Raw genomic sequence first — 15,522 nt, 5'->3', positions numbered from 1 at the left:
ATTTTATCAGAAAATAACATCATCACTATAGCAATCCAGATATCTAAGAAACAGTTCTTTTCCTTCTTTTCCTTTTTGTATGTCTCAGAACGAATCTAAAGATCAAGTCAGCATGTTATTTGCATTCCACCACCCAGCATATATACTGTCTGTTACCTACAGCCACTATGTTAATACTTAGAGTCATCTTCTGCAGTCGATTGACCAGGTTCTTAAGCATCCGCACAGCTCAGAGGAATAGATATAGAGTGATACAAGATTTGGCGAGTGTTGAGAACAAAATATCGCTGCCAAGGATTATCCCCGTCTTAGTGTCCCAAGTAACGTTTTGCTTCGCAACAGTTGTCGCCGCTATCGAAACCTGACAAACGTGATCTACCAAGGTAAAGGGTATAATTATCTTGATCCAATCAGGCGGAACAGAAACAGATCAGGGCTGATGTTGATAGAACGACTTGTACCTTCGAAAAGGCTGTTGTGGCAGAATGCCTTGTTCAATCTGATTGATCCTAAGTTAATATAATATTATTCTATTTTATCGTTCAACCTACCAAGTCACCAACTACCTGATCAATTATCATATCATAATCTTGAATCCACTGCAACTCAACCAATGGGGTATTTGGCACTTCTCGCGGACTTTCGTAGTTAATTCGGGGAATTGCTTCTTGCAACAATTGCTGAACGGCGTCCGAGACACCGAATACCTTAAAGACTAAGGGGACGCTCATACGGAGCGCGAATGTGTGTGAATTATCGACGGGGCTTGCAGAAACTCTGGGACCATCTTCAGCTGACTCGGGTTGACATTTGACAACGGAAAGAGCAGCATAAGACCCTATCGCTGGCAGTGACAGTACTGTTGATATTGACCTTCCACTCTCAAGAATACAGATAAATTTCGCGTAATCATCCTCGCTGAGGACTCCCGTACCCAGAGCTGCGCAAATGTCCCTAAAGCTATTCTCAATCAGTCACCGAGGGATTGAACATTTCGTCACTGGGACATCTCACCGGTGCTGGGGATATCGATAATTGAGAATAAATGCGGGTGCGAGGGGCAATGACGCCTGTATCTCAGGGTGTATGCAACGAAACGCCGGGAAACATCGTCAATTCACTGGTGTCACTGATCTGTATCTTGAACTCTTGGTAAGCTTATTGCTTTCTCCCCGATTGTTGGTTTTGTCTTATTCCCAGTCTGATTCACAAGAGCTTGGCGTGTTTCGCAGGAGCGGGGGATAAGCGGTGAGATTCCTCGCATGTCTTCTATTGGTTGGCCTCTCAGGAACGAGGAGCCAACAGAAATTCGACGCGCTTTTCGCATAGGACTCAGTAAGCAGCCAATAACAGGTATCACAAGGTGGCAAGATGACTTTGAAAATGAGGCCAGCTAACACCGGAGCTTGTATATTATTCCGGCTTGAATTTGGAGAGTTACCTCCATTAAGGCTATATGTATAGTATCAGTGGTTAACGTTATCTGCAAGTTGCAATAGCCGTAGTCTCACGGAATTATCTTCACTGACTAATAGGGTCTGATGTATCCGAGCCGTGTCGGGTTTATCATGACTTCATCCTGGAAAGTGAAACTATTTAAGAAAGCATCCAAAAAATTTGTTGCTACCAAACCAACACTCTCAACTCTTCTTTGCACGCAAAGCTAGACTCCGAGAATCATTAAGAAAACATGTTATTTGTTTCTACCACCAAGCGTATCCGGCTCCAAGATGACGTTCATCTCTATGTCGAGCAGTCATTCCCTTTACGGTCTCAAGACCATTTAACTATTATCTTTCTTCACTTTTGGGGAGGTTCTTCCAAAACCTGGTCTCCCGTCCATGATTTAATCGCACCAACCTTCCCAACTGTCCGGCTTGACTTCCGCGGATGGGGTAACTCCAGTGGCCCCGCCAATGAGACAGGGTACTCCATCCTCCAACTCGCCCAAGACGTTGAACTAGTCATTGAACAACTGGAACTGCAGAGATGTATCATCGTCGGGCATTCTATGGGTGCAAAAGTAGCGCAAGCTGTTGCTGGTCGGAAGTGTGTTGATGGGCTTGCAGGTTTAGTCCTGCTCTGTCCGGCGCCGCCAACACCATTGATCCTGCCTGAAGAGATGCGCGACCAACAAATCAGCGCCTACGATAATGCACGGAACGCCGAGTTTGTTGTCCGCAACGTTCTCACTGCAAAGCCCCTGCCCGACGTCACCATGAAGAAAATTGTGGGGGATATGTTGAAGGGAAATCCGGCTGCTAGAGTAGCATGGCCACGACATGCCATGAATGAAGATGTACGAGAGCTAGCCAAGGGGATTTCCATTCCGTCAATTGTTATCTCTGGAGGCAAAGATCAAGTTGAACCGGTGGCTCGTGTCAAGTCTGAGGTCTCTGGTAACATTTCCTTCGCCGAGTTCCATGTACTGGAAGAAGCTGGACATCTGGCCCTACTAGAGGCGCCGGAGGAAGTCGCGGAGATCATAAGTGACTTTGTGTCACGTCGTGTTTAGAAACTGAAGAGCCGGGCAGCTATGGTTATACTTCTGTGTCGTACTTGGTAGTTCCGTTGAAACAGGATACTGAGGTTCATAGTCAGCAGAATCACTGAAACTGCACCATGGGCAGTTAGCTAATCAGTAGCTGAATGGTAGATTAAAACGTGGTGCGCTTGGCGCTGGGCTTAATCCTGGATCAAAAAATCATGGTCACACAAAAGCTACTATCAGAAACTGTCAAAGTAATACCGTTTAGACATAAAGATAAAAGCGAATAAAATTTGGAAAAGCTTTCCAGATAACACGTAGTTAAGATGTATTTGGTTGTTAAAACTGTTAACCTCTCGCAAAACTCATCTATTGTAAAGATTCAGCCCCACAGTAGCTGTTTCTTTACTGCCTGTTTAATCTTGACAATTTATCTAAAAGGGGAGTCTAAGATAGACTACCTATAGCAAGACGGTCGCCGGATTGTAATTACTCTCAAGCCTGGGGAGACTTCCTTCCCTTTCTCAAAGTCTTGAGTGACCTGGATACATCTCTTCTTATAATGATAGAAACTCGTTAATACTTATCAGAGTCAGTCAGAATCAGCATGAGACCATAAAAAACACGGGAGACAAGCTATTCTTACCAGTTATGAATATTTTAGTCCTTATAGTTATGAACAGGGCTAAGTGCTGGGTGATCAGGGCAAGAATCCGCACCCTTTGGACAACTAACAGAACCTTGCAAAGTCTTGCGAGTACCATCAATCTCTACAGCTGTATCCTCCAAAAACGTGGAATAGACCAAACCAATGGCTAGACACCCTAGTGATGTCTTCACAGTAAGAAATTTCAATCAAATGAGACGCTGAATCTCTGACTAAGTATTACTGCTTTGCTCATCCAGACTTTGCATGTGCAAACCTTGATAGTCTTTCAGACGTGTTGTAATAGCTATATTTGCCGCTTGAAACCTCCGAAACGAGTTCATAGAAGACCCTCGAGAGGAACCTGACGCTGGCGATCGAGTCATGGTGGGATTGTTGCTCAGTGAGTTGAGGTATCTTTGGCGACTATGCGACGAGCTTGTGGAACGCGAAGATGAATTGTTGGACTTGCTGGAGCCTAAGCTAATACATGGGGCCATTGGGATATCTGTTTGCAGGGTTGCGGCCGGGGGCGAAGTCTCCTGGAAGGAGGAGTGATGTTCTGCACTATCCATCCTATGTCGAATCACGTTATCTAGAACTCTCTGTTGATAGTTCTGGACACGTTTAATTGATCCGTTGTCCTCTGGTTCTAGCTCGGACCATGTGTGATGCTTGATGAAGTGCTGTAGGAAGTCTTTCTTAATCATTCGCGGTGATAGCCTTTCTGTTAGGAAATCCTCGATTTCGTAGAGATAGAGCAAGCTAACGAATTTCTCAGTAACATGCTCCCATGTGAATGTCTTCCCCAAATATGGAGAGACAGTCGTTTGATGAACAATCATCCGGCATATAACAGCCAAGAAATGCGAAGGTGATATACCTGATATCTCGGCTTGTTTCCACCAAGACGATGAGATTGATGTTTTCTGCTGCGCATTGCCCCAGACGAAGGCGAAAAGGAATCCCGCCTCTAGCCACGTGTCAAGGCAACTCTGCCTTTGCATCAATCTAGAGATCTCCTGTGAAGTTGAAGCACCATCGGTATGTAGGAATAAACTGTCAAACTGTATAAGAGCATGACTTGAGGTCCCTTTTTCGACTACCTCAAGCCATTCCTTACATAAGCTCAGGCACAACCGAAAGACATAGAGAAACTCTCCATCATCAATGTCCAGTCTCTCAACCAAATCGTCAGGAGTGTCTTTATGAACGGAGTCCTCTTGTATAAGAAGGATAGACCACATACTGAAGGAACAATTCGGACTTGCGACGAGTTCGTCTCTGATCTGGCGAAATCGGCCAAGATGCCTTCGAGCCTGGTCCTTGTGGCCTTGTATAAGAGAATAGATGCCAGACAAGTAGCCGTGAAAAAGCATTCGATCTTGCGCAGTGGTAAAAGGCAAGACTGATGTCTGATCTGCGTCCACTTCTGCAGCTTCGATGAGATGGAAATCTTGTAGAAGGCTGATAACCGAATAACACATGCTCGCTGGTTTGGCCAACTTCATAAGATCCAAAAACTGGCGTCCAAGATTCTCATCGGCGATAATCCTGCCACTAAAGCGAATGTTTTTCGTAATACAATCCAAGGAATCTTGGAAGAGGTAGCAGCATACCGAATAATCCAAATACAACTCTCGCGTTGTGTCGCACACCAGAGACCTTTTTGCATTTCGATCCAGGACTCGGGGGTGCGAAAATCTCAAAGTTGATGGAATCTGGGCTTTGGGTGCGTTCGTGATACGCATTGGACTCTTGACATTCGCTGTGTGGCACCCGTTGCTCGATACTCTGGTTCTCTGGTGGCTCTTCTCGGCCTTTGAAAGAGTATCTTCTGTTTTCAGAGACGGCTCCTTGCATGAATCCTCGTCATCCTTGGCGCTCTTGGGACGATCGAAATCTGGACTAAGTGTATTGTCAATGTGGAAAAGAGATTCATTCTCATTAGCTGCGTGTAAAGCATCAACCTCAAGATCAAATATCGCGCCCGATGACTCAGGGTCCGCCAAAGCAGTTGCTTCAAGCGCCCGGGCCAATGTTCTGGCCTGGCGAGGTTGCTTATAAAATCCCCAATGCTTTGTTGCTTTCGCAAACTGGCTGGTACTATGTGATTTCTGGTCAGCAGCCATGATGGTATGTAAAAATGGAATTGACTTACCTTAAGTTAAACCTGTAGTTATCCTTTAGGTAACTAATTACCTCTGGGCGAGTCATGTTTTGATCTAAATATAAATGTCGGATGATGTTTTTGTACTCATCGAGAACAGCTTTGGGCACGTCTTGGGCCCGGTCTTGTCGCCTATAAACCCATGTCAATCTTGACGAGGCCATGGTGCCAGGCGACAATAACTTCAAGCAGAAAATGATGTTATGATTCGATTCAAGCGTGAAGATGATAATACTATCAAGTCTGCTGGTGAAAAAGAAATAATTCACTGGTCTTCAGTGTATTATATGTTCCTTTTGCACATTGAGGCTACGTGCGTGATGGTCAGGGGTATCGGATTGAATTTCGGCTTCCGATTGGCCGATCGCTGCTTAGCAGGGACGATTTACACTAAAATTACTTTTTACTGGTGAGCCCAAACCAAAAGCAGAAATTCGACTCTAGAGACCAAGAAGTGGCTGTTTGATCATCTCCCCCTTTCCTTGTCTCACACCTATTTTTCACCCCTTCATTCGAGATGCTAATCTTTAGAATAGCCAAAACCGGTAAAGATAGTAGGTTCTGTCTCGCGATTGGCCTCCGGAACCCCTTTAGAACCGAGATGGCACACAATACCCGGTTACGTTAGGTCAGACTAATTAAATCTATAGTATCTAAGATACTTCTATTCTCTTATAATATATAGTAAGATATAAGTATCTTCAATAATACAGCTTGCAGATCGTGACTTTTGCCCTCACTACCAAGCCTCCTTAAGGCTGGTATTTATAGCGTATTGATTAGCAGCTAATTAATACTGGGGCTAGCCCTATATTTCTATGTCCCTTGTGCTATCTCGGTTCTAGAGGGATATTTCTTCCGCATGAACTTATCTAATGTCCAATAGATGTATTTTTGACTAGGATCTTCCAGCAAAGTAAAGCATTTTCTTACTTGGTTAAGCCCTACAAATTGAGCACGTAACCTGGTGCAGAGCCGCAAGGATGTTTTCACGCCGAAATGGCCCAAAGCCGCCTCGCAGTCCGCTACATGACGTTGCGGAAGGCCAGCTCGATGCTTGGTTTTATTGCAATAAACATTCCGAGGTCTCCTACGTCTAAGATTTGGCGTTAAAAATGGCAATTCTCAGTAGCATCAATGATCCTGCCTTCACCATTATCGCATGGCCCCCAAACTCTTCTGTACTTCGGGAGGAGCGCCAACACCGAGGTCGAGATGTGAGAGGCAATGAATATTATTCAGTAATAGCTTTTTTTCTGTGTAACTTATTATTTGCTTAGCAAGCATTATTACTATAGTGTGGTGATTGCTATCGCGGACTAAGAGCTCCTGTCGCATAATACTCACCACTTAACGTCTCTTATAATACGGACACCTCAATTAAGTAATCGCGACTTCTTGACCTTCTTGTTATGTCTACTATGTAGAATATTCGGTGTTATTTGAGTCTGTTCAGATTCGTCGTTGAGTGAGGATCTTGGGCGCAGTTGTGCGGTCATAACAGAAGGGCCCTGCTCGCTCCTTGTCAGCAGCACCCAATTCCGACTAACAGCAGCAAATTAGCATATCTGAGCACAGCGCGTCATAAGCTATAAAGCACCCAGCCCCGAATGTTCATTTGATTATACTAACTAAAACTCTTCTGATGGCATCGAAGCCCGAGTTAATATTATTTATTATTCCCAAGGACTCTATAAGGCCTTGACTGAAGATCAAGATCGACTAGTATTTATGCCTTTTTGCTAATGCAATCTTAGTATCATTACTCTCTATCCTAGTTTTAGTAGTTTATTAGTATAAGGGCATAAATATTAAAATTAAGTTATATAATATATCTTTATTAAACTATTAATATATAAAAACAGTAATTACTAAAAGTATAATTAGTAATAAGGTATTAAGAGTATAGTTATTTTAATATTTAAAATAAATTTATTTAATACTTAAGTCTTTAATTAAATAATAAATAATATTTAAATACTTTATATTTTTATAATTTAATAATATAATATTTTATTATTATTAAGCTTTATATAATAATAATAAGCTATTAAGGGCTTATAGCTATTATTTAATTATTTTATTTACTTTTTTATAATAAAGATTTTATTATTATTAATTTAATTTATTTAAGATTTTAAGTTTTTTATTAAAAAAAAAATATCTTTATAATAATATATAAAGTATTATATATAATATTAAAAAATATAATAACTTTAAAAGTAAGTCTTAAGGTTATATAGTATAGCCTTTAACTTTATAATTTAATTAAATAAATAGCCTTAATCTATAAATATAAAAAGTTATTTTCCTTAGCTTTAATAAGCTAAAGACCTTTTTTAAAAAAAGCCTACTTTTTAATATAAAGGAAATAGCTTTTTTTATTATATTAATAAGTTTAGCTTTATATAAAAAGTAGCTTAAAAATATAATTATTAAGGCTAATTATCTATACTATATCTTTTTAATTATATAAAATTAAAGCATATTTATAAATAGAGTTAAGTAAAGGCAGGGTAATAGCAGGGTTTAAAGGTTTAAAGGAAAAAGGTTAACTTATATATAAGTTAGTTAGTAAAAGCTAAATTAACTTCTATTAATTAAATATATATACCTAGGCATATAACCAACTGCCTTTATATCTAAACTACAGATAAAGTAAAATTAATAATAAAATAATAGTTAAACTAAGGATATAATATTATATTTTATATTAGTTTTTATAATCTTTAATTTATTTAAAATTAAGCTTTTAAAGTTAAAGCTTTAATATTAATTACTTTAATTAAATAATAATAAAAAAAGCATTTAGCTTATAAAGTTAAAGGAAATATCTTTTTATATTTATAAATTAAGGCTATTTATTTAATTAAATTATAAAGTTAAAGGTAATAATATTATATAATTTTAAGACTTACTTTTAAAGTTATTATATTTTTTTAATATTATATATAGTACCTTATATATAATATATTAAAAAATAAGTATTATATTATATTATTTTTATTATAAGACTTTATTAGCTATATCTTATATATTATTATAGAGATATTTTTCCTTTTTAATACTTAAATAAAAGCTTATTTATATAATATATCTAGATAAATTCTAGCAGCAGTATATTAATAGAATTCCCCTTAACTTTAATAATATTTAGAAGAAGGTTCAGGGCAATCAGAAGGTAGTGGCGGTATTGAGTTTATGAGTCAGTCATAAGGTTAGAAAATACACTTCGGTTTTAACACAATGGTTAGTTAGGCTTAAACTATCCTGAAGCTTGGTAATGTCCTGTTTCTCGAAAGGATAGCTGAATTTGCGAATAGAGTTCTTGACCTGTTCTGTGCGATTGGTAGGATCCGCCGAGGGACCTTTCAGTTCTTGAAGCAATACCTCTAAGCCCTTGAGCTCAGTTTCACATGAGTATTTAAACTGCTCAATAGCATGCCTAGCCACTGTATATTCGCCGCCGATCGCGCCAATGGTCTCTTCGATCAATCCAAGATTATCCCGCAGTATCTTCACATATTCCTTCGCCGATTGGAGGTCTTCGTCGCGCCCCTTAACGACATCGAGGTATTCTGATATGCCGCTGTATAGCTGAAGTCCAAAGGAAACGGTTCCAACGGCTGTGCCGGTTATGCCAACTGGATCAGCCATTTCGTGGTTGGTTCTGTAGGCCTGCAAATGGAAGAGGATGAGAGATAGAACAAAGAAGAAATAAGTTACAATACTCGGTGAGATTTGAAGCTTGAGAGCAGAATACGTTAGAAAAAAGCCTTGTCGGTGAAGGCATAGCTGAATTGAACTGCGCCTTACGCAATCAGTGTACATGGACCACCAAAACCCATGGATGTTTCGTCATGGACTCATGAGCCTAGATCAGGGCAAAATTAGAATAATGCTCTGATAAGAGGAAAACCGCGTTTGTATGAATCACCAAATTTGAACAATATTGTCTATCTATTTTCTGAGACTTTGTTACACCATTATTGTGTCACATTACAGTACGCTTTAAACATGACCTTTGTAGTGTAGTAAGCGTTACAATCCTGTTTGCCCACAAGGAATAATTACAGACAATAAGCTCTCAATGCATCTTCAATCAGCCGTTCTAGAAGGCGCCCAGGATGTATTAGTGGTGTCTTCATATTCTCCTGGCTGCGTGTCGCCTGAAGTGGATAAGTCCCGGTTGCGGTTGAACTGATTCTCGGATCTTGAGGAATGGGGAATGTTGGCTGGAGTTGAGGCGTTGAAATCGAACTCCAAAGAATCATTAGGAATCTGTCCCATCTGGGCATTGGCGAAAGAGCAGTCCCAAGAGCTCATGGAAGCATCATTAGCATCCGAGTCACCGTACATCGATTCCTGGCCTGGACCAAAGCTGCTGAGTGAACCAGTCCCACTGAAAAGAGAGAGGGACATAGTATCGGAAACCTGTTGGGGGAATAAAAAGTGAGGCGGAATTGGACGATAGATCTGAGCTGATGAGTCGAGTACAGGTGCTGCTGCAAGGGCTTCTGAAGAAGCAGCCCCCCCTCGCGGCTCCATGGACAAGCCAATCTCGAGAGAAGGGTTCAATTCTGTTGAAACCTGCTCCTGTACTGAAGCTGGCCGTATAGGTAGCTCGTCAGGAAGGCTTGGGCTCTGGTTGCCAGGCCTAGCCGATGCTCTTGGCCAAGGATCGAGAAGGTTGGCCAGTTGCTCGAAAACCTCCCTCCCCATATTGCTAGGGTTTCTCCAGACCTCCTGTCTAAACTCTTCGCTACGAAGCCTGGCAGCAACCCTGATACGACATTCGGTCTCGGTTGTCTCGTGATCTTGGTCTTGTCAGTGGGTGAATCAAAACAGACATGCTGACGGTACTGCTTACAAGGGCTTGGCAAATCCGTTGTCCAGTCAGGAAATACCGTATTGAATGTCTTCTCCCAGTGGTGAACTGGTGTCTCGAACTGCTTGGGCTTGAGAGATTTCAATGTGTCGCTTTGGTTCGTGTCAAAACCATCCTCATAGTTCAGAGCAACTCTCAGGGGCTGACAAGCCACTGTCAAAATAAGATGATCCTGAATTTCACTCTCTGGAAAGATTGCCTTGCACCTCCCGCATCGAGTCTTGTTGTCGCATCCTAGGAAATGTCGCCTAAATAGATGTTCTCTATCAAAGTGTGAGTGACAAAGGCTGTGGCTGCTGTGATATTTTTATTTGTTTACTTACTTCAGACGGTGCATATCTGGGAATCCAAAGTTGGAGCAAGCACCCCCGAACCGATTGGGGCACCTTTTGTTGTATGGACATGCAAACCGTAGTTCAAAGGTATGCCGGGATTGCTTCTGTGGTGGAGGGGCCATGCTCTGCTGATCACTTTCGTCCATGTTCTCAGTTGTGTCCCGACCGCGTTTCCTCGAACCCTGGCCTCCCCGTTTTGACCCTTTCCCAGGGTTGATTGGGCCAGCGTTTGTGGCAGAAGCTGAACAACTGCCAGACCCACGACAGCAAAGTCCAAGCCCGAATGCTAACAAGATGCGTTGTACCCAGCCTGGAAGGTTGCGAGGTGGGAGGTCTCTGAGCCTCTCAAAAGATGTCTTCGGTATCGTAGAGAGCAGTCGCGCGAGGGTTACCCTTTTGCCAGCCGCGATCGCAATTTGAAGTGAACTCCAACCAAATTCGTCAGCTGCTAGAGCGTTGGCTCCATAGGAAATCAGGATGTCGACAATTGAAGCTCTACCCAGCGATGCTGCTAGAGATAAAGCTTGCTGGGTGGTGACAGTGGGTTGCTTCATACTTGAGCCTTTGCTGAGAAGCAGTTCCACTACCCTCTTGTTACCGCGACGGATGGCCAGATCTAACGGTGAGGTGCCATTCGAAGTGTAGTCAACTGTGGCCCCGTGGTTAAGTAGAAGATCAACAACTTCTGCATGGCCATATGCTGCAGCCCATCCAAGCGGCGTTATACCATATAAGGAGTCTCGGTCGTTGTAGGTCTCGCCCAATGATATGTATCGTTCACATGAGTCAACATGGCCTGCAATGCACATTAAATGTAATGGAGTCGACCCCTTCAACTGCTTTGCTCGCCAAGACCTATCGATGGTATGCTTATGTGTCAAACGCCGCCATTGTTTAGAGTTGAGCGCAACACTCTCATTTATAGCAAGAAATGTCTCTAAGAAGGCATTCTGTGAGAGCTCTGATAAGAGCTTGGAGCAAGATGAACCTAACTGCAGTGCCTTCCTGAGGTGTGGAATCCAGCTCTCTAAAGCATATGAAGTGATTTCCCAGTTCTCAGACCAGGTTTTGTGGCTTGTACGGCAGGAAAGTGTCTCCGAGCGGATAATCTCGCAGCAGGATGATGCAAGAGCTTCGTGTCCTTCGGACGAAAGATAGTAGGGTTGCAAAGATAATGGCTCGTACGACATCAAGAATTGAGACACGCTGTGGTGAGTGAAACTGACCACAGGCTGCCTAGGAGAAGTAAGGGGGGATTGCACCGCAATCAACCCCCAAGATTGGGAAGTGATCCTATCCGCGCAATCACAAAGGTCCCGATATCCGCTTGGTTCTTCTCTTCGAAATGGACGGCTATGGGTGCAGACCTCATATCCTTGGACATTTTCAAATGCCAAAGCATTGGTGAGCTCAGAAACAGTCAAAGGACGTGTCGCAAAAGCGACCCACCGGAAGATATGATGAAAGATATCTCGACTCTTCTGGCTGGACTCAATATCGGCGAGGATCAAGGAGTATAGGTCCACGAGACCTCTAGGGAAATCGATGTGACTGAGTTGACCTTCCTGTTGATTGAACCATATTTCAAGATTTGAAAGGACTAGATCGGCGTATAAGAACATGCCATCTGACGCCTCAATCAAACTCTGTATCAAATCTCCCTCTACAGTGGAAATATCACATTCGGCCGATGAGACTCTCGATTTGGCGTAGTAAATGATGTCAGCGGTGTTGAGATCCTCCAGGGTTATGGTATGGAAGTCGAGGCCAGGAAACCTGGGGCTTGATCGTGATGAAGCACATATTCTGATGGATGGGATGCTAAGAATATCGAGAATGACCGAGTTGACTGAAAGCTCCTCAGTAGCCTCGTCTAAGGCATCGATAATAACCACAATATGCGTATTATCTTGAGTAGCTCGTAGGAATGAATCTTGCAGATATGAAATCAGCTCGCCGTCACCCCACTGCCAATTAGTGCCATAATCCCCGTGGGTTTCTGTTCGTATAGCGTATGTATCTCGCATTCTGAAGAGTTGGTAACTGGGGCTTGCGGCAAGCAGCTGAAAGATCAGAGAACGAAGCATGGCGTTTATAGAAGTGTGGCTAGAGTAGTTGAACTGAAAGAAGAGGAGAGACGTAGGTCTTCGAAACGTCACAGTTTGATGTATGTATCGCAAAAGTGTTGACTTGCCGCTTCCTGCCTTACCCTTTACCCACAGAAGTCCTGACGGTTGTTCAAGCCAGGATCCAAAGGTATGGTTCTCAAAAATCCAGGAACAAGTCCCTTTCATTGCTTTTGACAGGAATTCGATGTTGTTGACCTGGAGAGATCGAAGGAGTCCTAAGCATGATGAGTAACGCCGCTCTTCTTTGAGTAAAGACAAGAACCAACCAGAGATATCAGGGTCCATTGGTTGGAAGGGGGCCTCGGCCGTCATGTTTTGAGGATCATGATAAAAGCTATGTATCACCGTAGCTACGGCTTTGTACGCAGAGCTAAGAGGATCGGAGAAATTCCAGGTGTTCTAAAAAAGATAAGCCACCATCGGAAGCGAAATGAGCTGGGCATACATACCCAGTGATCAGCGTGAAGACCAATCTGTTTCTGCCCTTCAACATGGACATCCTCAGAGTTGACAATCTGATTCAACGCAAACAGTAAGTATGAGGACTGTACAGGCAGAAGCAAACTTACAGGGCCAAACATTTCTGGAGTGCCAGGTGAATCCAGCTCTTCAAAGAACGATACAGGCATGAATCCAAGGCGAGACCAAAAGATACTATTAAAACTTTGAAGAAGACTTTTGACTGAAGCAACGGTCTCCATGTTGATGACTTGTGAAGAATGAGCCTGAGGTTGTCGCATGAAGTTCAATTGATCATGTAGCCTTTCATCTGTAGTCGAATGAGGTGTTCCAATGAAAATAACACCTATAATCAATGGGTGAAATGTCTGGTAAGTATCAGACCCATCCAACGATCTCAGAAGTGCTTCTTTGGCAATAAAGCCACCAGAACCGTGGCAAATAAGGATAGTTCTCTTGCGGCTCTATGAAAATTAATTAATTGTCAGAGTCTCAACATAGGAATTAAGTACCAGATTATTAGACGAGTTATATGGGATCCCCGTTCCTGTCTTTACTGTTAGTTATCACAATCATTCGTGGGCGACGTCCACAATAAGAGAGGGGAATCAATTGCCTTCGTCACCAAGTGCTGTACACAGTGCTTTTGCTGCTTCGGGGATATTTTTCACGTTGTCCAGAAGATTATGACCGTGATAGAAGGCATATGCTATCGTTCGCGGAAAGTCGAATGGCGATTTAATCGGTTTTAGTCCCACCACTTCACTATCGCCATATCTTCTAGCATCACGGGTGCAAGGGAGGCTTAGACCATGGATGAAGATGATTCTAAATGAAAGGTCAGTGATGGGTTCGTCGAGCTTCTGCTCTGGCTTATAGCCAACAGCTTCGTCGTAAATTGACGTCGACATGGCGCAACTTTGGGGTTTGGGGTACAAGGAACGTACAGATGCAGGACGGAAAAGAGAGAGTTTGATGAGACAAGGCGCCATTCTTGAACGATATGCCATTCAATCATAAATAGAGTGTAGCACTAGTTTGCGCGAACCACAATCCAAACGAAAGGCAACACATTCGTGGCCCAATTGAAAGGTCTAACCCATTGGTTTATGGTATCAATGTCATTCTTCCTCCAAATGATTCGACTACGAACTGCATACAACCCATTATTTGCCGCCACAATTGTGATTTGCAGTGAGAAAATACGCATAGGAACGGGATTTCGCATTGCGCATTTGCAAAAGCCCCCGCGCAGGTGCATACGACCAATTATCTTCAATTCCTGCCCACCATCTTGGTCTCATCCCGCCTCACCGACTTACGTACACACGCAAGTTGAGGCAAAAAAAACGCAGTATCTCTATTCTAAGTCTTGGAAATATTCAGGTAAGCTTGACCGAGGAGTGGTTCGCTAGTTGATAAGTTTATTTGGTATCTTGAATGAATCTAATCGCATGCCGACTTCATCCACCTGAGGAAGCACCTGTGGCATGACTTGTACTCTTATAGCCTCTCAAGCTACACAAACGCATAGGTGAAGCCAACATCTTCTGTGATATACGAACGAAGAAACTCATCCTTAAAAAAAGCTGACAAGTCTTCCAGGAAAGTTTCCTCTGCAAGGACTCCTGATTGCAATGCTGGCTCGTTAAGGTCTCTCTTTTTTGGGTAGGCCCCCGTTTCATCCGTCAAGAACCGGGAGCATGCGGCAGTTGTAAAACCAGTAACACCAGCGGCATACCTGACTCTGGCTGACATATCAGCACCTTCTTTGTCTGAAACGGCTGGAGACCATGAAAAGGTGCATGATTAGGACTGCCACATGAGATTTAACCTCCCATTTTCCTTGTTCAGCATTGATGGACAATAATATCTCTTCCGTGGTCCGGAAGTACAGCGGCAAGTGTACTGTGACTCACGGATCCAGATGATAGGTGCTTGCGAGGTTGCGAATGCTAGCCTGTAGACACGCAACCGCAGGGTCAACCCCAATCTCTCCATGACAGGGAATGCAGAGTGTCAAGGTGTCGTTGGGTCGAATTTCCCTGTGGAGAGCGGACAAGAAAGACACCAGATCTTCGTGGGCATTCCCAGCTAGGTCTGATGTATCCCATAAAGATGGCATGTGCTGTAGCCAATGAAGCGCCGTGAAGGAAAACCCTGCATCAACGAAATTATCAGGCAGGACTTGTCCAAAAAAGGATAGAGTGACCATCAAGGGACTGATGGATAGTCTAACATCCTGTGAGAGCGATGACCAGTTGTTCTTGATGGTCCTGGCGAGGCTGGAAAAGTCATTAAATGGTGTATCGTTGAATACGAGAGTTGCAGACGAAAGCCCGGCAAGGCGGAAAGATAGTTGGCAAGAAGGCGGATCCTACGTAATATCAGCTTCTTCACTTTACTT

The 15,522-nt window shown here is 42.9% G+C and overlaps 4 protein-coding genes across 4 annotated transcripts; 1 reads left to right on the top strand and 3 right to left on the bottom strand.

Annotated features, from left to right (window-relative positions):
* Nucleotides 1–1,690: 1,690 nt before the first annotated feature.
* Nucleotides 1,691–2,515, top strand: J7337_013109 (uncharacterized protein; the record flags this gene model as incomplete). The annotated part of the gene is made up of 1 exon (XM_044830605.1): nucleotides 1,691–2,515. The coding sequence occupies one exon, from the start codon at nucleotides 1,691–1,693 to the stop codon at nucleotides 2,513–2,515; it is 825 nt and encodes a 274-aa protein (XP_044673880.1).
* Nucleotides 2,516–4,673: 2,158 nt separating this feature from the next.
* On the bottom strand, nucleotides 4,674–5,351 carry J7337_013108 (uncharacterized protein; the record flags this gene model as incomplete). Its single annotated transcript, XM_044830604.1, has 3 exons — nucleotides 4,674–4,694; nucleotides 4,754–5,240; nucleotides 5,296–5,351. 3 exons carry the CDS (start codon nucleotides 5,349–5,351, stop codon nucleotides 4,674–4,676), a joined length of 564 nt encoding a protein of 187 aa, XP_044673879.1.
* Nucleotides 5,352–8,401: 3,050 nt separating this feature from the next.
* On the bottom strand, nucleotides 8,402–8,961 carry J7337_013107 (uncharacterized protein; the record flags this gene model as incomplete). The annotated part of the gene is made up of 2 exons (XM_044830603.1): nucleotides 8,402–8,412; nucleotides 8,571–8,961. The coding sequence occupies 2 exons, from the start codon at nucleotides 8,959–8,961 to the stop codon at nucleotides 8,402–8,404; spliced, it is 402 nt and encodes a 133-aa protein (XP_044673878.1).
* Nucleotides 8,962–9,402: 441 nt separating this feature from the next.
* On the bottom strand, nucleotides 9,403–13,357 carry J7337_013106 (uncharacterized protein; the record flags this gene model as incomplete). Its single annotated transcript, XM_044830602.1, has 7 exons — nucleotides 9,403–10,121; nucleotides 10,175–10,334; nucleotides 10,516–10,531; nucleotides 10,579–11,282; nucleotides 11,895–13,055; nucleotides 13,106–13,171; nucleotides 13,226–13,357. 7 exons carry the CDS (start codon nucleotides 13,355–13,357, stop codon nucleotides 9,403–9,405), a joined length of 2,958 nt encoding a protein of 985 aa, XP_044673877.1.
* Between the last annotated feature and the right edge of the window lie 2,165 nt (nucleotides 13,358–15,522).

This window comes from Fusarium musae, chromosome 11 (genome assembly GCF_019915245.1).
Source record: "Fusarium musae strain F31 chromosome 11, whole genome shotgun sequence".
NCBI lineage: Eukaryota > Fungi > Ascomycota > Sordariomycetes > Hypocreales > Nectriaceae > Fusarium > Fusarium musae.
The sequence above is the reverse complement of the archived record's forward strand: the minus strand, read 5'-3'. Positions and strand labels throughout refer to the sequence as shown.